Source organism: Vitis riparia, chromosome 14 (assembly GCF_004353265.1).
Source record: "Vitis riparia cultivar Riparia Gloire de Montpellier isolate 1030 chromosome 14, EGFV_Vit.rip_1.0, whole genome shotgun sequence".
Taxonomy (NCBI): Eukaryota; Viridiplantae; Streptophyta; class Magnoliopsida; order Vitales; family Vitaceae; genus Vitis; species Vitis riparia.
In genome coordinates, this window is record NC_048444.1 from 29,190,715 (window position 1) to 29,211,788 (window position 21,074).

The 21,074-nt window shown below is 37.4% G+C and overlaps 3 protein-coding genes, 1 long non-coding RNA gene and 1 pseudogene across 6 annotated transcripts; 4 read left to right on the plus strand and 1 right to left on the minus strand.

Annotated features, from left to right (window-relative positions):
• Window positions 1-21,074, plus strand: part of LOC117931267 — a 65,399-nt pseudogene that overhangs the window by 38,017 nt on the left and 6,308 nt on the right.
• LOC117931256 (pentatricopeptide repeat-containing protein At1g56690, mitochondrial-like) lies at window positions 1,158-3,452 on the plus strand. The gene is given in 8 exon segments (XM_034852191.1): window positions 1,158-1,307; window positions 1,310-1,645; window positions 1,648-2,130; window positions 2,133-2,336; window positions 2,339-2,500; window positions 2,503-2,595; window positions 2,598-2,975; window positions 2,978-3,452. Coding segments are annotated over 8 exon segments (2,091 nt in total). The 5' UTR covers window positions 1,158-1,168; the 3' UTR covers window positions 3,274-3,452.
• LOC117931274 lies at window positions 3,471-4,135 on the plus strand. The gene is made up of 2 exons (XR_004654009.1): window positions 3,471-3,763; window positions 3,849-4,135. It is a non-coding gene; the product is annotated as an uncharacterized LOC117931274 (long non-coding RNA).
• On the minus strand, window positions 7,782-13,743 carry LOC117931257 (inactive glucose-6-phosphate 1-dehydrogenase 4, chloroplastic-like). The gene is made up of 12 exons (XM_034852193.1): window positions 13,508-13,743; window positions 12,438-12,705; window positions 12,000-12,262; window positions 11,386-11,480; window positions 10,980-11,094; window positions 10,634-10,839; window positions 10,448-10,556; window positions 10,322-10,359; window positions 10,106-10,226; window positions 9,822-10,024; window positions 8,805-9,005; window positions 7,782-8,712 (listed from the first exon to the last, which is right to left on the minus strand). Exons 1-12 carry the CDS (start codon window positions 13,628-13,630, stop codon window positions 8,475-8,477), a joined length of 1,980 nt encoding a protein of 659 aa, XP_034708084.1. The 5' UTR covers window positions 13,631-13,743; the 3' UTR covers window positions 7,782-8,474.
• On the plus strand, window positions 16,323-19,999 carry LOC117931268 (pyrrolidone-carboxylate peptidase-like). 3 transcript variants are annotated; one of them, XM_034852208.1, is made up of 5 exons: window positions 16,323-16,687; window positions 17,784-17,888; window positions 17,989-18,036; window positions 18,720-18,938; window positions 19,883-19,999. In XM_034852208.1, the coding sequence occupies exons 1-5, from the start codon at window positions 16,421-16,423 to the stop codon at window positions 19,982-19,984; spliced, it is 741 nt and encodes a 246-aa protein (XP_034708099.1). In that variant the 5' UTR covers window positions 16,323-16,420; the 3' UTR covers window positions 19,985-19,999. The 3 variants fall into 3 exon arrangements, with proteins under 3 accessions (XP_034708099.1, XP_034708101.1, XP_034708100.1); XM_034852210.1 differs by lacking the exon at window positions 19,883-19,999 and adding an exon at window positions 19,215-19,601 and having other exon boundaries at window positions 16,324-16,687; XM_034852209.1 differs by lacking the exon at window positions 19,883-19,999 and having other exon boundaries at window positions 16,324-16,687; window positions 18,720-19,207.

The window sequence follows — 21,074 nt, forward strand, 5'->3', positions numbered from 1 at the left end:
GTGCTCTAGGGAGTGAGGTTTTGTTGTGTTTCTTCACTGAAGCGGTAATGCTTTCTGTATTGTTGTAACTTGTAAGTACTTATTGATTGTTGCCTAAGAAGCCTGATTTTGATTGCTTATAAAGTGGTTTAGAAGTTGTATTAATGGCCTGTTGTTACAGAGGATTTTGGTGGGTAGTAAAATGAATTTCTTTCGAAATTTTCGTAGTAAAACCAACGTAAGAAAATCATTTTTTAAAATATTTTTTTTCTTAATAATTTTTTAGAATAAAAAATAACCTAAAAAATAATACGAATTGAGCTCATTGGTAAGCATTGTACTAAATAAAAATGAAAAGGTTTTAAATTATTTTTTAATCTACCCATTAAAATATAATTATTTTAGTATATGTCACATCATTTTTGTTTATTTTAAAGATAGTTAAGATATACTATATTTATTAAAACTAAAAAGAAAAAAAAATCTCAAATTTTAAAGTAGAAATATATTTTTCTTTTACCTTAATACTATAGTACCTCAATTTGATTTCTTGATCATAGAAAAGTGATATACTTTATAATAATTTATGTTATATTTTTGTTTTTGAAAATTGAAAGAAAAATACGATGAAAATGAAATTTAAAATAGATTTAATATTAATAAATTATTTTTAAATCATATTTCAAGTTTATGATACTCATTTAATTTTTAATATAAAGATTAATATTTTAAAAATATATAAATTTTTATTAATTTAATTATATTTGAGAACATTAGGGACTCATTTATCAACATAATATGTATTTAGATACGCTCAAATCTCTTTGGGATAACGTGTATAACCCTATTCCACTGTGATCTGATATGGAATCAACTTAGAATTATTAAATTATAAGTTTATAACCCTAGCCCCCATTTCTACTCCCAAAGGAACAGATCTAGTATTTTTTTTTTTTTTGATTCCGGTCAATGGGAAGGATCTTGAACTAAGAAATAGTTCCTGAATACTCAGAAATGGATATCTTTTTGCCATATTTCAGATTGTATGAGTCGTATTAATGATAATACGAATCATTATGTTAATTCATTGTTCTTACCATTCATTTCTACCAAATTTGATTAATGGGTATTTGAAAAACCTTTAATTTATCCATCAAATCTCATGGGCAATTCAGTTTCGTGTTCATCAATGCAGTCTTTGCTGATGCCATGTCGTAGATATTGCACAAGTGTTGCAATTGCCTATAATTCTCAAATTGCTCGCTATGCTAGAATCGGGCAAATCGAGAGTGCTAGAAGGGTGTTTGATGAAATGCCTGATAAGGGTATTGTTTTTGGAACTCGATGGTTGCTGGGTATTTCCAAAATAATCGGCCTCGTGAAGCTCGGTATCTGTTTGATAAAATGCCTGAGAGGAACACTGTTTCTTGGAATGGGTTGATATCTGGGTATGTAAAAAATAGAATGGTTAGTGAAGCTCGTAAAGCTTTTGATACAATGCCTGAAAGGAATGTCGTTTCGTGGACTGCCATGGTTAGGGGATATGTGCAAGAGGGTTTGGTTTCAGAGGCCGAAACTCTTTTTTGGCAAATGCCTGAAAAGAATGTTGTGTCATGGACAGTGATGTTGGGTGGTTTAATTCAAGTGCGGCGGATTGATGAGGCCCGGGGCTTTTTGATATTATGCCAGTTAAAGATGTGGTTGCTAGGACTAATATGATATCTGGGTATTGTCAGGAAGGTCGATTGGCGGAAGCTAGAGAGCTCTTTGATGAAATGCCTCGTCGGAATGTGATTTCTTGGACTACTATGATATCTGGGTATGTCCAGAATGGGCAGGTGGATGTTGCGAGGAAACTTTTTGAGGTGATGCCAGAGAAGAACGAGGTGTCATGGACAGCAATGTTGATGGGTTACACCCAGGGTGGGAGGATTGAAGAGGCTTCTGAGCTTTTTGATGCAATGCCTGTGAAGGCTGTTGTTGCTTGTAACGCCATGATCCTCGGGTTTGGCCAGAATGGGGAGGTAGCTAAAGCAAGGCAAGTGTTTGATCAAATTAGGGAAAAGGATGATGGAACATGGAGTGCAATGATTAAGGTTTATGAGCGGAAGGGGTTTGAAGTAGAAGCACTTAATTTGTTTGCGTTAATGCAAGAGAAGGAGTTCAATCAAATTTCCCTTCTTTGATCAGTGTTCTTTCTGTTTGTGCTAGCCTAGCAAGTCTTGATCATGGTAGACAGGTGCATGCGGAGTTGGTGAAATCTCAATTTGATTCCGATGTATTTGTTGCCTCAGTTCTGATCACAATGTATGTTAAGTGTGGTGATCTTGTGAAGGCAAGACAGATTTTTGACCGGTTTCTCCCAAGGATATTGTCATGTGGAATTCTATTATCACAGGTTATGCTCAGCATGGCTTGGTAGAAGAAGCCTTGCAAGTTTTCCATGAAATGTGTTCTTCCGGCATGGCAACTGATGGTGTTACCTTTGTTGGAGTTCTGTCAGCATGTAGCTACACCGGAAAGTAAAAGAAGGCCTTGAAATTTTTGAGTCAATGAAATCTAAGTACCTGGTGGAGCCAAAAACTGAACATTATGCTTGCATGGTTGATCTGCTTGGCGAGCAGGCCTTGTAAATGATGCAATGGATTTAATACAAAAGATGCCAGTAGAAGCAGATGCCATTATTTGGGGTGCCTTACTAGGTGCATGTAGAACCCACATGAACATGAATTTGGCTGAAGTGGCAGCAAAGAAACTTCTACAGCTTGAGCCCAAAAATGCTGGGCCTTATATACTGTTATCAAATATTTATGCATCAAAAGGTAGATGGGGCGATGTTGCAGAGCTGAGGAGAAATATGAGGGTGAAGAAGGTGAGCAAATCACCTGGATGTAGTTGGATTGAGGTGGAGAAAAGAGTGCATATGTTTACTGGGGGTGTGAGTACGAAGCATCCTGAGCTTTCAAGTATCATGAAAATGCTGGAGAAATTAGATGGATGTTGAGAGAAGCTGGATATTATCCTGATAGCAGTTTTGTGCTGCATGATGTGGATGAGGAAGAGAAAGTGCGTAGCTTGGGGTATCACAGTGAGAGGCTGGCCGTGGCATTTGGACTTTTGAAGGTACCTGAAGGGATGCCCATTCGGGTAATGAAGAATCTTCGGGTTTGTGGAGATTGCCATTCTGCAATTAAATTAATAGCAAAAATAACAGGCCGAGAGATCATTGTGAGGGATGCTAACAGATTCCATCACTTTAAGGATGGCTTCTGTTCTTGCAGGGACTATTGGTGATTGCATGGCTCCTAATGTTGTCCATTAGATCCTACAAGGTTGCTGTCTTGACGTAAAGATCATGCGCAGCCTCCTAACATGGCCATCATCGGATCTTCAGTGCCAAATACATGGCCAGATGACAATATGTTCAGTTTCTAGAAAGACCTTCCATGACAAGAAAAATATTGTAAAATTGAGTTAGATTCATGTTTGCCATTCAGCTATGAGATTGAAGGTATACATGGTTCACCTCAAGACAGTTAAGAGAGAAAATTGAACGTAACACCATTCTGACAGTCTTCATACTCTTATTCATGATTGTTTTTCATGTATGAGTTTGAAGGTTGGATTATGATGGTCTACATGCGGGAAGACATCCAAAATAAACATGTTTGCAGTATTATCCATTGGAAAAAGCATAGCATACAGCTCGTGGAAGGCAATTCCTTCTCAAAGAGTTCTGCAAACCATTCTTAAAGGCAAACAATCATACTGCATTCGTGTTTGGGTATGTTCCATCTCCATTCAAGTATACATCTTTTCTCATGCTGCTTCCTCTGTTGAGATGCTAACATCATCTATTACTCTTTTAGGCAATATTTGGATCCAAAGACTCGTGAAATCCAAGGTAACCTTTGAAACCTGTTCTTACCTCAAGCTTTTGATAATATGGCCATGATCTGTCATTACGTGCAATTATCCCCACTTCCCAGGATATCTACATTCTACAATCCACAAATATAGTCCCTCAGTGCAAATCCACTCACACCCACCTCCATCCCAGGGCCGGTTTAAACAGAGACAGGAGTGAACCTATTAACCCTTTGTTTGCAACTTATATTTGCCTCTATGCTATATAATTGAGGGTTGTAAGTGAGAAGAATTTCTGGAATGCATCTCTCATCAATGCATTAAGCTATACGACTTTCATGTTTAAAAGTATGAAAACCTAATATATGTATAATTTAATTCATTAAAAATTTGATTCCTGCAACTAAACCTGTTCTTCTCACCTAGTTATTATTATTATTATTATTTTTTGCTTCTACATGCTCTTGATGGATGGTACTTTAGTCAAACAGATAACCACTATATGAAGTTCAACTTTACATTGTGTAAGTAGGTTTTTGCAAGTCTATTTAGTATGAGTAAGCATATAGTTAATAGTATTTGCATTTTTTATGTTAGTGTGATCTAGGTTTTCCTTCAAACTGAAATGATTTCCTGCCACATTTTTGTAGTGGACAAATAAATGAATGCAGAAAATAATGCATCCGCACTATGGATGGTGCTTTCTTTGTGGAAATAGTAAGAAAACACAATTTGTGTCAAGAACAATGGATTCTGTGTCAAACTGTGTACAAACAGTGTAATGCTTCAATCTACATAGCACATTAAAATGGTGGGAGCGCATTAAGGAAAAAAAGGATCTGTTTCTTTCCTGATAGGTTATCCCATACAATGGCAAGAGTGAATGTGAAGCTCCTAAAAATGATTTGACTGACACTTGTGTGATTATGATCATAATGCAGTTTTCTTTTCATGCTTTCCTGTCATGATTCTGGGTTTTTAACTGATGTAGTCCCCTTCCCCTTTTTGAAGTTGTTTGAATTTTTTGTCTTGTTCAAGATTTTAATTAGAATGCTGGATTTCTACATGGTAATAAACTTTAACATTAGATATCCCTCATGTATCCTGGCTTCCAAGCAGCCCCACTTGAAACCCGGAGATGCTTAGCATCCTCAGGAATGTGTTTATTTTCAACTTTCAATCCAAGATTAGACAAGAAAGAAAAATGTTTCTTACAGAGAGATTATTGCTCTTGGTTTGGTTTGACTAGGAATTACATGGTAGATTGAGGTCCAACCCTTTCCATTCTTCATTCTTCTCTTTCTCTTTCTTCACAGGTTCATTTGTGGTGATGCTTGAGTAGGTTATGCAGGCATTTTTTAACTCGAGCCCTGCAAAATCTTCCCATTCAAATGAAGGAGTCCAAACAGATTCATGTTGAATCTTCAGCTTCTTTCTCACCTGTTGTGCATTTGTTGTCTCCTTAGGTTCATGCAAACTGTTCATTGATTGCCGCAAGCATCATGGAACCTTCTGATTATTGTGAAGAACATCTCAATCTTCTCCTCCTCATCCTGTCCTTGTTCTTCTTCCAGACAGGCTGGTCTCTTCTTTCTGTCCATTTCCATTTTGCTGATGAGAGTGCTTGTTTCACCTGCTACTTGGAGTTTGTGGGTTGTTCAAACATAATTGAATTTGATTGCATATCTGTGTAATGTTGGTCCCAAGTCTGTTGAAAAATTTGGCATCCAAGTGGGATGTGGTTATTCTTTACTTTGGTGACAACTCTTTAAATTTAGACCAAGGAAATTGATGGAGGTGAATCAACTAAAAATGCCCCTTTTCAAACTCAATCACCAATAATTGGTGGGTCTCTGATGCCATGCCATTACATCACCCAACCCAAAACTCCTCTTAATTTTGTAGTGGCCTAAATCTAACTAAAATCTCAACGTCTGAAACCACTCCAAATTGATTTGCTCTGGCTTGGATTTGGATTATCATCTTTGGGCATCTGCAGCATAGTTTCTCAGCATGTACCCTCTTCCTGCAATTGCTGTCTGCTCTGCTGCTTCGGAGAAATATTCGTATTAGGAACTTCAATATACTATTTATTACATTAGAACATTTCAAAATTAGTGAGGTATTGACTTTGGAATAGGGAAAAAGATGCTCGAATAACTTGAATTTGGGTCATTGATTAGCTTGAATGAACCGGAGCATGGTTATAGCCAATGTCTTTTCCTAGGGAATCTTTGACATTTTTTTATTCCCTTATGTTGTAACTTTAATGTTTCTTCTTTTCTTTTTATACGCCTTGATTGAATAGGCATGTGGATATGTTCCAAATGGGATTTATGTGATTGGTTTCAAACCCCTTCATGAATCAGAGGTCCAAGTACGAGTCTTCCTGGTATTTAAGTGGTGTAAGATAGAGGCACAGACCCATATCACCTGGGTTTGCTTCAAAGTAAAACCTCGATATTCTGGTGATGTCTATGGACACGAGAGACCCTAGAATATCAACAAAGAAGATGGAGATCTGCAAGGTAGAAGGCTTCCAAAATGACTTGGAAGTCTTGGAAGTCTCGTCCTCAGTAGTAAAATTTAAAGCCTACTGACTCAATAAATTTGAATATAAGTCACCCTCTAAGCTTCTGAAAAGCCCTTCAATGCCCATCTTACCTTAACAGTTACTCAAAGAACACTAGTCAAAATTGAGCTGAAGAAATCTAAAAGATGAATGGTGGTGGGAGATGTATTTAAAACAAGGCATATGAGAATGCTGTGCACCACAATTTTAATGGGATATGCTGTGCGGTCAACCAAGTATTCATCATCAACAGTTGGATACATTTCTCTCTACAAAGAAAGGTTCAAGTCTAAGCCACTCCCTCCTCCATTTCCTTCTTTGCTTTCTTCTTTTTCTTCTTCTTTTCTCTCCGAAGGGCCTGCTTGGATCCCGGGAAAGTCTTTAGCACCTTTAGCCTGTGAGCCACCCATGAAATCCTCCAGCCGAAACGTGGGGGTCCATGTACCCATCGCCTTCTCCTTCCCCTCCTCCTCACCTTGCTTCTTCTCTTGCTGCTTTGAAGCATCTCCATGGCCCAGAAGCGATCACGAGCCTCTCGTGTGCTCCTTATAAGTGCAAAGAACTTCTCTACACTCTTCTCTTCATCATCTTCCTGCTCTTCGTCTTTCTCCATCTTCCTTTTCTTCCTTTCTCCGTCCATAGAAATATGAATGATAGTGAAACAATGAAAAGGACACGGAATAGCGACTCTATTGCTTTGATGAGTAATGAGATAACCTTGATGTGAGCTGACTATATATAGACATGGTCTGTAAATGGAAGTTATCTTTTGGGCTGAATTGACAACAATGTCCATTGTGGGTGTTGGGTTGACTTGACCTGGGGAGATGGGGGGAAAGGGTGGGTAGAATGGTAAATTGGGGGAGGTGTTTGGTTGGGAAGATAAATGTGAATGCATCACTGCCCATAACGCAATGCCTTGAACGCAGAAGTGTGACGCCCATGGGGTGACATGTGAAAATGTGGCGGCTTGCTGGTGGCATATTTCATTGGCTGGGAATCATCCTATCACTCGTCTCCACCTTGGTGGGCGCCACCAGTTTTGTATTTGTGCATAACCCATTTGTTAGTTTATAATATCATACATGTTCCTCCACCTAATACACCACTGCAATTCCAACACCATAATTAAACAAATCATATCTATAATATTAACTTGTTTTTAATGTCGGAGTCTTTTAGAATCCTTCCTTTTAATCATTGTAGTTAAGAATTACATCCTACCCGTTAAAGTTTCGTCTGGATATATTTTATATTTATTTAATTTTAAAAATAGAAAATACTAGTAACTCTTCTATAAAATGTATAAACTCTTATATATATGTTATTATTATTTTTTGTTTTAAAAAGCACAAGAAATATGTTCAAACAATACCCTTCATTAGACTTTGAATTGAATTTGGCTTCTCGATCCATCCTTTTCACTCCTTTCATCATACACCTTCCATTGCTTCTCTTGTTTCATTCACTTTATTCTCAACCTCCAACCTCATCCTTCCCCATCAGCTTTTGGCCCATTGGAATAACTTTCTAGTTTTAGCTTTTGTTGGAAGTTTGAATTGAATTTCAAAGGGCAATACTAGTATTCCAAAGAGACTCTTCCTATCCCATCTTCCTCATTCTTAGGCACTAACACAAGGTGCCTGCTAACAAGCTATCACATAAATAACTAAACTACTTTGTTAGGGAATGGTAACTTCTCACATATCAAGACCCTAGTAAAATATTCCTTAACATCTACACAAGTGAAGACATCAGCTACAAGGCTGGCATTGCTGTGCAGCCATGACATAGAGCAGGCAAGTCAACTGTGTAGCATTTGCTGCAGAGCCTTTGGGGCCTACTCTAATGTCATGTCACATTGAAGGAGATGATCTGGTAAGGATACTATGCAGTATGGGAGAGGAAGAAATGCCATAAAGACATTGTACATGATGAAGAGGTGTATGAGTTTCGTTTATTTCAGCCCATCTAGGGGACTGATTGGTAGCTTTATCAAAAGATCATGTACCTGGTTTTCATCAACAGTAAGCTTTGAGATGAGAAGCCTTGCTTGTCACTCATCTGCCCACCGAACCCCATGTTTTGCACAAAGATAATAGGCTCCAACTGGTCCTCTACCCCCCAATTCATACAGCTCTGGTGCTATATTGTTCTTGTCCATTTCATGTAGAATCGGGGTTAGGATATTCCATGCAGCTGCAAGCTCATCACTTCTCATAAAGAGATGATTGTCTCCATCAATGACATCGAGAAGAAGATGCTCATATGAATCAGGTACTTCCACATTGTACCTACAGCATTAGCACAAGGTGGCCATCAAATGATGTGTATATTCTGAAATATGTACATAGCTTAAGCGGTTTCCTAGCATCCCAGAGCTTACTTGTCCTTGTAGAGCAGATTCAGCTCTGAAGCATCCAGCTGCAACCCTAATCCTGGAATCTTGTTGTTGACTTTCACAAGGATGGCTTCATCGGGCGCATCACGTAGAATCAGCTCATTAGTGGCAAGGTCAATATTATGCCCAATACGTTCTCGATAAACATTTCCAGGAACATTATGAAACTGTATGCGGATCTCCACTCTGCATTACATAGGTAATTTGGGTGAGAAAATTACATATCCTAAAATTATTATGACTTTATGCCAAATCCATGGTGTCAACCAATAATGATCACACCAATACAATAAAGCAACAGGAAATACCAGAGGAAGCACCAGGAATTATTTGGTGGAATGATGAACCATATCACATCCATGACTCAAAACCATATAATACCACCCTTAGATTCACATTTTCCATGAAACCACAACTTGAAAATTTAATCACCTAGACCTTCATTTAGAAATGACAAGGATATAGAGCAGAGTACACGCATACATACAAATAACAAGTAATTTTATTTGTTTCTTCATCCTACCCTTGCTTTGTGATCTAAGCATGCCATCATGCAGTTTCAAACATTTCCAGTAAAATCACTCCAATAGTTTAATGTCTTCAAAATCTTTCCAGACAGAAATAATATGCCAAGTTCTGATACAAATGTCAGTGGAAGTTCCTATTCCCAAAAAACATAAATTTCCAGAGATATTGAGATGCAGGACCTTTTTTCTGGTGGAATCCAGGTTTTGCAAGAAAATCACCAATGGCGAAACTTAAAAATGGGGAAGAAGCCAAAAATGTGTTCCATCTAAAATTTGAGAAACGTTTTGAAATTTTATGAAGCCATGTGGAAAATCTAAAAAATTAACCAAGATTAACATGAGAATAATGCTTTTGAATAGCTGTTTTGCTGCTTCACTGGAAATTCAAGTGGCTTAGCAGGATGGCTGCATGTTAAAAGCCATCAAGGAAACAGAAACAGCCTTTCATACGCTAGAGTACTGCAATAGGACCTACCTGTGTTGGATGAGTCCCATGCCGGCTTTTATCAAGAAAGGCACGCCATCCCAGCGTGCATTGTCAATGTACAAAGCAGCAGCAAAGAATGTGGGAGTAAGATTGTTCAAATAGACATCAACATGGTCTTCAGAACTAGCTTTAAACTGGCCAAGAATGACATTGCTAAGTTCCAATTTCCGGATTGATCTAAGAACCTTGACCTGAGGAAAAGCTTCTCGACAAAATTATTACATGCATTGACAGTGTACAACATACATGCATCTTGCAGGAAGATCATATACCTTTTCATTTTGAATATCTTCACCATCAAGACTAATAGGCGGTTCCATGGCAAGCAATGCAATTGTCTGGAGTATGTGGCTGTGTACTATGTCACGGATGATCCCATAACCATCAAAATACCTGTGTAAAAGAACATCAAATATAATATCATTTCAAATTTATTACCTGTAATGATGTGGTTTACTAAATTCACGTGAAATAATCAATATATTTACCTTCCAATCTGCATACCCAAGTCTTCTGATAAAATAATCTGAAAAAATTATTTAACAAAATAGTAAGGGTACAGATATTTTCTTTAAGCCACATGTAGGGTTCTCATTTGCTGAAAGAAAATATACCTGTACATTGCGTATGTATTTTCGACTCCACAATGGCTCAAAAACTAGATTAGAGAACCTTAGAACAGTGAGGTTTTCAATAATGTTCCTTCCCAATAGATGATCTATCCTGAAATAAAATTGAAGAGACTATGAAAAATGTGGAGATAAACCCGCATGAAGAGAGTATAAGTAATGTGCATTAACCTATATATTTGCTTCTCCTCAAACTTGGAAAGAAGAGACCGTGTCAGTTGATGAGATGATAGAGCATCAAAGCCAAACGGTTTCTCAATTATTATACGATTCCAGCCCTTTCTGGTTTGGGCATGATCAGCAAGAGAGGATGCGACATCTAGAAGTGCTTCGTGTGGCACGGAAAGGTAAAATATCCTGTTTGCCACAGATTCCCCCTGAGGTAGGTAAGCTGTTACAGAATCAATAAACAAAGCATCCACCCTGTATATTGGAAAGACTACAAAGAGCCTAGTTAAGTACAAAGGAGTTCTTAGAAGTCAGAATTATCTAGGTAAACTATTTTTTGTAACTTTACCTCAATCATTTCCATCCAGGCATTGAGCTTAGCCATCCCTACTTTGTTGTCATAACCTCCATTAAGGTAGTATGTTCTATTGAGGAAAGCATGCATTTTGTCTCCACAGTTTGATCTGCAGAATATATTTATTTATATTGTTGGTGTTATGCAAAGTTTGAACTTCTCTGATATATGACTAAAAACAAGAAGTATGAACAGATGCCATGCTGTAAAGACCCAAAGTTCATCTCTCATTCAAACCATTTCATCTGTAAGTGCAAGATGCTTTCCACAAGCCATAAGCAAGAAAGCAACTTAAAGAATTTTGTATGCATTACCATTATAGAATCCTAAGAATTCAAAGATGTGAAATTGATGAAAGAAAAAATAAGGAGATATTTATGAGGTGACACTAAAACCATACTGATGATCGACACGGCAAGTCAATGTTGCAGCTATAATCGATCTCAGGCCTTCATCTGTCAAATCCTTTCTTGAATAACCAAAAATACCTACATTCTGCAGTCACAGGAAAACATTAAAAGAGAACAAAAAGTCATAATTAAAATTTAGAACATGTTCTGATTTCATTCTAATACTGAGAAAAGAGAGAGTTGCTTCAAATTAAAGAGGGCATTCAAGCTCTTCTTTCAGTACTTAGCTTTTAGCCAATAGCAATTATCAAACAAATATATTTTTCTTTCATCTCTTTGTTAAAATTCTAGACATTATATGCTGATGACTCATGCTGATCTTCGGAGTTGTTAGAGAGATCTGTTTTCAGGTTCCAAAAAGAATTTTAAAGTAATCAAGTGGACAAAGTGGCAGATCAAAATCGGGAGCCTTCCTGTCACAACTCTACTTGACCACAAGTGCTCAGCATGATTGAATCTCAAACAAACAAAGTTAAAAACACTTATCTAAAACAATTTTAGACAGAAGATAGTGAGATACATTAAGAAATATATTTGTCTTGCACAAATAAATATTTCAATGCATAAAGCCTCAATCAAAACAAAGATATAAAAGCAGTTCTACCTCAGGAAGAAAGCCACTATAATATAGAGCAAATAATGCTGGAAAGATCTTCTTCCTTGCCAGCTCACCGGTAGCTCCTATGACAGCAATGCAAAGTGATGGGGCTCCATCACTCTGAACAGAAAACTTGGAGGAATGTGTTTGCAGCAAGGATGAAGGAGATTCCATGGAAGTGGCCACTTCTGTAGAAACATCAGGATGAAGATTAGGTAAAGAACTCTGTCCAGGAGGTGAAGTTGTTCTTGTTGTTTCATCAATGGAATCTGCATATTCCAACATTTCGGAAATTCCAAGTTCTTAATCACAAAAATATAAGAAATATATTTACTTATTTTTAGAGTTGAAAAAAGAAACAAAACATTAATGGTATCAGCTTACACCGATAAAGAAAACAATGGTGTTAACCAACATATTTAAAATTCAGAAGCTATTACTAACCATTTGACAGATTTATTGCTGATGTTCCTCCAGAAACTTGTCCTTCATTTGATGAATAGGTTCCAAAGTGATCTGCCGACTGATCTTTATGTTGATTTTTGAAACTATTAAACTCACTTGCCAGCCGGCATCTCCTATTTTGATGCCGCAGGTTTAGACTCTCAAGTATACACAGTTTTAAGCCGCAAATCCTTCTGCAAAAATTGCCAGCACTTCCATGGAGCACAAGACGACCATCTGCCACTGCAGGAAAGTTGTTTCTTGCAACCTATCCACACCATAAAATGCACTGGAATTTCCTTATACTGTTGGAAAATGATGGCCGGTTTATCTATACCATGGATTAGGATATGAATTCAAATGAAAGAGTAGAGTCGTTAAAATTGATAGCAAAAGCCTCCCTCCCTCTCTGTATGCGGATGGAAGAGCCGCTTACAGAGAACTACAACCATAAGCCCACCACTGCCCACATCTCTCCTCCTCATTACCCCATAATGCCAAAACATTTATTCAGTTTTAGCTATAGCGAACATATCAATAAAATTTTCCCTCAGAAAATCAAACACTACACCAATGTTTTATACCCTATTTCCACATTGTACATGCACCCTGTAGTGCACATAACAGCAACCCACATCAAATTATCTTCACATAATCTTCTGCTCAATAGACAAAAAATTTCCAACTGGAAGTGGGTGTACTTCTCTCTCTTGCCCAGACTCCAGAGCCGCTGGCTACTTACAAGCAAAATTAGCTTCAAATGAATGATGTAAAAATTTATCTTCAATCAAGACATCAGCCACCACTTCCCACTTATGAACTAAACTATGACCACCCAAAAGAAACCACTTAACCTCTATCTGATTGCCGAGAAACCCCAAGAAAATGGAAACGGAAACGAAACGACTGGTTCAATTCCAATACTTCAAATTCCTTCCCTTTTACTGCACTTCCCCAGCAACCAAACAGAGCCCTTCGAACAAAATCCCAACTCCAAATCACTACCCAACCCGCATAAAAACCAAAAAACAACAAAAACAAACAGATAAAAGCAATGATCGGAAGCTGACCGGATAACGAGAAATGGCGGCTGATGGTACTGAGAGTGTGCGACTGTTTGGGCAGGCGGGAAACGGTTTTCTGACCGAGGATTCGGAGAAGGGTGCCGAGAAAGACGAATATGAGACCGACATCGGATTCAGGGTTTTAGGGCTCTAAGGCGCTGGGATCAAAATCAATGAATGGAGAGTGTTATAGGTGGAGAACACCGTAAAACCGTGGGCGGAGTCGCAGGTGATTTGCCTACGCTACAAAGAGTCGTTTGCGGGTCACTGTCGAGTGGGTGAACTCCTGATAAGAATAGCGGGGCACACCATATGCTACACTCCACAGGAGTATGGTGTGAACACAAAATAGAATTTTTTTTTTTTTTAATATGATTGTGTTCACACCATACTCATATGCTTTGGTCACACCCTAATCATTATTCCTAACTCGGTTAATTATTTATTTTATATATGATTCACGAGCCCATAGTTTGGTATAGAAAAGTGTCTTTTGATATTAAAATTAACCTTGGAGAGTCAAAATTATAGCATAATTCAATAACAAGAATGTGTTTCTCAATACTAACTTATGTCATGTTTCTTATTTTATCCAAGTTCAAACAGCTTGAAAAACAAATGTGGGTTGAAACTCAAAATTAAGTGGTAAATAAATACTCGGACTTTTAATCATTGGTATCAAAAAATGTTTTTGATTTTAAAAGCTAGTTCAAAGGAGTAATCAACTTACACATTTGTTTTTAATAAATTGGTCAAAATTTTTATTTCATATATATGCAAATAAAATTGAACAACGACAAAATGCAGTATCAAAAATGCTTTTTTCTACTATAAATTAATCCTAAGAAGTCATCAACTTGTACCATGTTTCTCATAATCCGGTCAAATTCTTATTTTGTACATATCTAAATAAAATTGAGTTAGAGGATGATTTAGTAACAAAAAAGTGCTTCTTGGTATTAAAATTTAGACACCAAGAGTGATGAACTTATATAGTATTATTTTATACATGTTGAAGTAAAATTGAACTAGGGTATAACACAATGCCAAAAAAATGTTTTTCCAGTAATAAAAACTAATCCTCGATCAACTTGTACAAATGGAGATGACTAATTTCATTTTGGATTTGAATTACAAGAAACATTCATTGAAAAATTTAATTTTCCCCATAGACACATTGAATGAGTGAAATGCAAGAGAGGGCAATTCAAAGGCAAGGGCATGGTCATGGGCATTGAACAAATAATAATAGTAAAGTCGAACAAGACATGGCCTAGAAGTCGCAACTCCAAAGCTGACAATGATCCAAATTTCTCTTTCAATCCCCCAATCAATCCTCCCTCGTGGCATCAAGGGGCGGCTATAAAGTTCGTCCTCATTCATTTCCCTACATATAGTATACAAACAAATACTATTCTCACATGCGGTCATCAACCTCCTCTACCCCATTATCTTAATCATCCCCAATCATCATCACTGGACTGTCCTCCTATGCCTGTGTCACGCCCAACTGTCACCCACATCCAAACCCAATGGAAATGAAGATTCTTTTTAATAGAGATCGAGTTGGGCACAGTGAGATAAGAAGACAAGTCATCATTGGATGAGTGGAAAAGGAAAAACAACCTTTTACTGTTCCTAAAGTCTATATTATATTTAGGATGTTCAATGTATGCAAGTCCATCACTGATGTATGTGCATGAGGTATGGCTTTCGTTCTTTTTTTTTCTTTTTTTTTTGAAAGTGACCCACCACTACCACCTTGTCTATAATTCTTTCTTTCTCTTCTGTAAGGGTATAAATAAATAATCTAATCTCAGTCTATATCAAATTGTCAAGTTTTTAATCAGGGCTGAACAGATAAGACTAGTGGTTGGGCCATTTCTTTTTCCATCTTTGAGAATTAAGGTAAGGAAAGGCTCATTTCTTGTTGTTATTTCTTTCTTTCTTTCTCTCTCTCGTCTTTTTTGAGGACACATGCTTCAATTTAACCCCTTTTTTCAGGTAGATTTTCTGGGTTTTTGATGTCTGTGATCATTTGGGTGTCTGATCAGTTCAATCTTAATTGGGGTTTTGGTTTCTTGTGCTTGACTTTGTTGCAGTGACGAATTGGGTTGGTTTTGGTTTAATCTCTCTTTGGCGTCTCTGCGTTTTTTTCATTTTTTGGATCGGATTATCAGTTTGTTTTGCTTTAATCTGAATGGCTTTTAAGTTTCACGGTTTGTCTCTTCTAATCTATCTTCTTTTTGCAAATATGTTGTTCATTCCTTCTGGTGTTATACTTTTCTGCTACTGAAGCTATTGGGCTTTTCGATTTTGTTTTGTTTAACATTTTTTAATATAATCACATGAAAGTTTAGATTTTTGGGTGTTATTTCTCTGTTTCAGAATTTGTTAAAGGTATTACAACAAGGAATACAGAATTTCTGCTGCTACTTTTTCATGGATAGGAGAAAAGAGGAAAAGAAAAGAAAAGAAAATTTTGAATCACAAGTTTTACAGTGTCTCAATTTTGAAAAAAATGGAAAAAAACCCACCTCAGCAGAATCAAATAGTCAATCAGGCGTAGTTGACTGGAAATAATTGCTTTCTCAAGTTCCAAATGATGAGAAATCCTGGATTCAAAACTTATTCTTATCTTTTCCTGCATTTTCAAGGAACCAAACACGAGCACCAATAGTTGGTCTGAATCTGCTGATATGACTATTAAATTACATCTTGGAGAGCATTGGAATCAATATTAAGAGTGCCGTAACATGAATTTTGTGGGGGCTGCATTGATGTTAGATGTAACATTTTACTACTTGATCATGCTTACGCTGACTGCTGAACTCATTCGATTTCATTTGTTACAGGTATTGAGGCATTTGGTTCCAATTTGATGCTATAGTTTGTTGGTTTCATCTCAATTGTTGGTAAATGGGATCGGAAGGGCCTCCTGCAGTAACAATCCATGTGACAGGTTTTAAGAAATTCCATGGAGTTTCAGACAATCCGACAGAGACAATTGTCAGTAATTTGCAAGAGTATATGAAGAAAAACGGTTTGCCAAAAGGCCTGATTCTTGGGAGCTGCAACATTCTTGAGACTGCGGGGCAGGGCGCGCTTGTCCCCCTATACCAGACATTGCAATCCGCTATAAGTGGTCAGGATTCAGAATCTTCAAATTCCAAGAGAATTATTTGGGTCAGTTGCTCACATGTTTCTTACTTCAATACATATTAAAAGACTACTTCTTTGATTATAAATCACTTAGGGTCAAGCTGGCCAAACAGAAAAGCATGTTTCACAACACTACGGCTCCATTTGGCATTTAGCTAAATGGATTCAGGAAATGTTATCGGAAAACCTCCATTTCTGATGTAGTTGCAGCACAAAAACATGGATTCTTTGGCAATGGCATTTCTTAACTTCCTCAAAATGCAGGAAACTGGTTTCACATAGTTTCATCTCCCCCATGCCTCTCTTAAAAAGAAAAAAGAAAAAGAAAAGAAGACAAACGTGACAAGCAATTAAAATAGCTAGTTCAATAACTTGGAATCATTTCTGTTCTTGCTCACTTTCCACCAACAAGTGGAGCCTATGGGACTAGTAATCATAATTCCCCGCTTTTTGATGACTCCTCTATAATTTATATGGCATAGTTGCAAACAGTGAAGGTCCCCGTAGAACATTAGAACAAAGTTCAAATTTATAGACTACATACCTTGGGCATTAAACCCAATTTTAAGATGCTTCCTTGCATTTTTTATATTTGAGATCTGTTGTTAATGTGTGAAATGATTGCCCTAGACTCTTCCTGTTATTCTTTTAATGTTTAGTATCGTGGTAAATGTTTCTTGATCTAAAGATTGAGCCTCACATTAAGGGAAGCCTGTTACATGACATAGCAAATCTCACAGTTCCTTCAATTCCCAAGCTCTAACTCTAGAGATTTGTAATCGTCAAGTTTAAGAATTTATCGATCTGTCTTTGTGCAATTACACATTGACTTTTCATGTTCATGGATATCATATTTCTTGCCTTTCCAAACTTATCAAAAAAGAAAAAAAAAAATTTATGGATCTGTCTTTGTGCAATTACACATTGACTTTTCATGTTCATGGATATCATATTTCTTGCCTTTCCAAACTTATCAAAAAAGAAAAAAACAATTTATGGATCTGTCTTTGTGCAATTACACATTGACTTTTCGTGTTCATAGATATCATATTTCTTGCCTTTCCAAACTTATCAAAAAAAAAAAAAAAAATTTCTTGCCTTTTCAAAAACATTTCTTCAGGTGCATTTTGGAGTTAACAGTGGTGCAACAAGGTTTGCTATTGAGCATCAAGCTGTCAATGAAGCTACTTTTCGTTGTCCCGATGAGATGGGATGGAAGCCTCAGGTTCGAATACCCGTCCCAAAAAACGGGAGTTAAAAACACTCAGCTCTACCTACCAATTTCTTTTTATGTAGTTGAGTGTTTCTTGTTTCATTATTTGCAGAAAGTCCCCATTATTCCTGCAGATGGTGGAATTTCACGAACACGAGAGGTAGAATGATTATGATGATTCTTTTATTTGTTTTCTTATATATAATCAAAATTGTTGCCCTAGACCTTATATTTAATGCCAAGAATGATGAAAGCTGAATTCAACTCCTCATTTCTATTCCAGGAACCATTTCTAAAAAAGAGTTGTATTTTTATTCATACTCTCAACTTTAGAGCATATATTAATTAAAATTTCCTCTTTTTGTTCATCTCAGTGGTAATTAAAATTCATTTGATATCCATATAAATCAATGAAATTGTAGGACTATTTGATTTGTTGTAAAACGGCATGTTAGGCTTGTTAGCTACTTCTCTTTTTCTTGTAAAGATATCATGGTTGGTCACTCTGTTGAATTTTTTCAGACATTTCCCTCCAAGTGTTAAATTTCCTTTCATGGAGCAAGATAAGGATATCAGTTCGATGGACTAGATCAGAATTATAAACTTAATTATGATTGTGGTGTTTGAGGTTACTTGTACTTCTGTTCTGTTGTCTTTTTTTGCTTGATGTTTCTTTTATCCTGGAGTACATTTATGGTTCATATGATTGGACCAATTTATAAGAAGAGCATTTTTGTTTAGCATGATCTTAATCCATATCATGGCAATAATCCATGTATGCTGTCATTTTGCCTAATCTGTTTGCCCATTCTTAGAAGGATTTCCTTTTCTAACTTTATGCAGACTTCTCTTCCTGTTGAGGAGATCACCAAGGCCTTGAAAAAGATGGGTTACGAGGTGATGCCATCTGATGATGCAGGCCGATTTGTATGCAATTATGTATACTATCATTCCCTTCGGTTTGCAGAGCAGAATGGTATTCAATCGCTCTTTGTACATGTGCCCCTCTTCTTGACTATAGATGAGGAAACCCAAATGCAGTTTGCAGCTTCCTTGTTGGAGGTACTTGCTTCTTTGAATTAGTGCTCTCCTCATGTTGGGAGCTTTTATGAATGTATTGTTATTTGCACAAGTATGTGATGGTGAATGGATGTGTGGTTATATAAATGGCATTAATAAACAGATAAGAGTATGTGAATGACAATTGCATTTGTCATACATCTGATGTACTTCCAGTGATGTGATTCAGAAGCTTTAGACCTTTCCTTGGAATTTAATTTCAAGCACTCTTTCATGTTAATTTGTGAATAAAGTCATGGTTTGATTCCATACTTGCAGTGCCTGCTTACATTTGGGTGATACTGATGACGTCTCTTCATCTTCCCAGACTATTTGATGTCGATGGCATGCAGTTGAATTTATTTTCCCTTTGTAACACAACTGGTATCTGTGAAAGTAATGATAGCTTCAAACACAAACCCCTGTTTCAACTATTTTTCACATAGCCCTTCAATAGATGGGATACCTTGGGTTTTTCCAGACTGTTACTATTAGTATCATAGAAAGATGTGGTCCATGTCTTCTGGAGTGAGGCTGGTAATTCATGTGGGTGGCTCCTTGATTGCATTGTATTGTTTACACTGAACTCATGTGAAAATGTCCTTCCTAGTTAGGAAGTCCAAATCAATAACTATATGAGTGGGCACTAGTAGGCAGACTTTATCATACATGTGGGTTCCTCTCTGTTACAGGTTTGTATCCAAGGTTGCAGCAATACATGTTTAGTTGGCATAAACTTCTAATCTTCCAATTTGCGAATCTCTTGTTGAGAGTTGTCTGTTACTCATTTCTATCACGTTTCTCATTCTAGGTAGTCCTTTGTGGAACATGGTTACCTTGGTTGTCTGCTTATGTGGATTTGTTTCCATTAGGAGGTGTAGTGTGAGACTCTCTGTCAGATTCCCTCACACTCCTTTTGGATTCCTTTTGGTTGTCTTTCATCTCAGGTCATATGGCATTCCTCCATTTGCAGACAAAAGCATGAATCTCTTCTCTCACCTTTGTTAGTTTCACTCTCAAATTCCCAACTTAGATGCCCTCAGTCTTGATCTGATCATGGGATGATAACGCTGCGAGTCCTCAAAGTAACTGCTCATAAGGGCCCAAAACTATGGTTTACCAAAAATGAAAAGGAATCCCGGAGACCCAATGCCCCCAATGCTGTTGCTTTTAAGTTCTGGCCTTTAGAGGCCCCAGTTGCCACCGAGTCTTCCTGAATGTTGCTCAAGGTGCCTCTCTGCCACGGGGGTTAGTGGTGTGGCTGTTCTGTTAATTGTATGATGATTTTAACTCTAGTTAGGACGGTTGTTGCTAGATGATTATGATAAGACAAGGTGTTGGAAAATGATCTAATACCCGATGCTCAAAATGACTCTATTCACCCTTGGAAACATAGCTACCCTAGGCCATTGGTGTTAAACTTTGACACATTACTGATAAAAACAATCCAGCCATCATAACTGATGAAAATGAAGTGGCTGATCGCATCTCCTTTGGCTGCTACCTTTAGTTATGGCTATCATCATTATATTATTACCTGCAGAAGTCTTCTTGCTCATCCACCTACTTGGGTCTTTCTCTATAGAAGTCAGCCCATTTCATATCCTCCAAGTTTCCAACTCCTTCAAACACATTCTATGGGTGAGTGGTGGCCTAGCTAGCCAGGTCCCCATGGGGAATGTCCTTAACCGAGGTCCCCTACAAGAAATTGGACTCTCTCCAACTCTCTCTTGACAGGGAGAGATAGAAGAGAAGAAAATGGAGGAAAGTGGCATTTGGAAAATAGGCTTGTGCTCCCTTGCCTTTTCGGGGAGTCTGTAAGCCTAGTCTTCCATCCGTAATTGTAATAGCCTTGAGAGCCTGCGCATGCTCGAGAGAGAGACCCACAACTGTCCATGCAAGTGCAGTTCCATGCCTCACTTCCAGAGTCACTTTCATATGCTAAAACCTTCTCTCACCTCTACCCAGATTCTCTTCCTACCCCTAACTACTTACGGACACTGCCCTCTCTCCTCCATTTCCCCATAACTACCGCATCATTCTTCTATAACCATATGGTTTTCCACTGAATCATTACTGCGGCGCCTCTATGCTTTCTGCCCTCAAATGGGTTTGGTGGTTTTGGGATAAAAGTGATGA

Excerpts from the sequence above, each read along its gene's own strand:
- LOC117931257 (XM_034852193.1), bottom strand. The coding sequence starts at position 13,630 with ATGTCGGTCTCATATTCGTCTTTCTCGGCACCCTTCTCCGAATCCTCG. Across the intron at positions 12,706-13,507 it reads CCGCCATTTCTCGTTATCCG|GTTGCAAGAAACAACTTTCC; the intron begins GTCAGCTTCCGA and ends TGGTGTGGATAG. Across the intron at positions 11,095-11,385 it reads ACTTGCCGTGTCGATCATCA|ATCAAACTGTGGAGACAAAA; the intron begins GTATGGTTTTAG and ends TATATTCTGCAG.
- LOC117931268 (XM_034852208.1), top strand. The coding sequence starts at position 16,421 with ATGGGATCGGAAGGGCCTCCTGCAGTAACAATCCATGTGACAGGTTTT. Across the intron at positions 16,688-17,783 it reads ATTCCAAGAGAATTATTTGG|GTGCATTTTGGAGTTAACAG; the intron begins GTCAGTTGCTCA and ends ACATTTCTTCAG. Across the intron at positions 18,939-19,882 it reads TTGCAGCTTCCTTGTTGGAG|GTCATATGGCATTCCTCCAT; the intron begins GTACTTGCTTCT and ends CTTTCATCTCAG.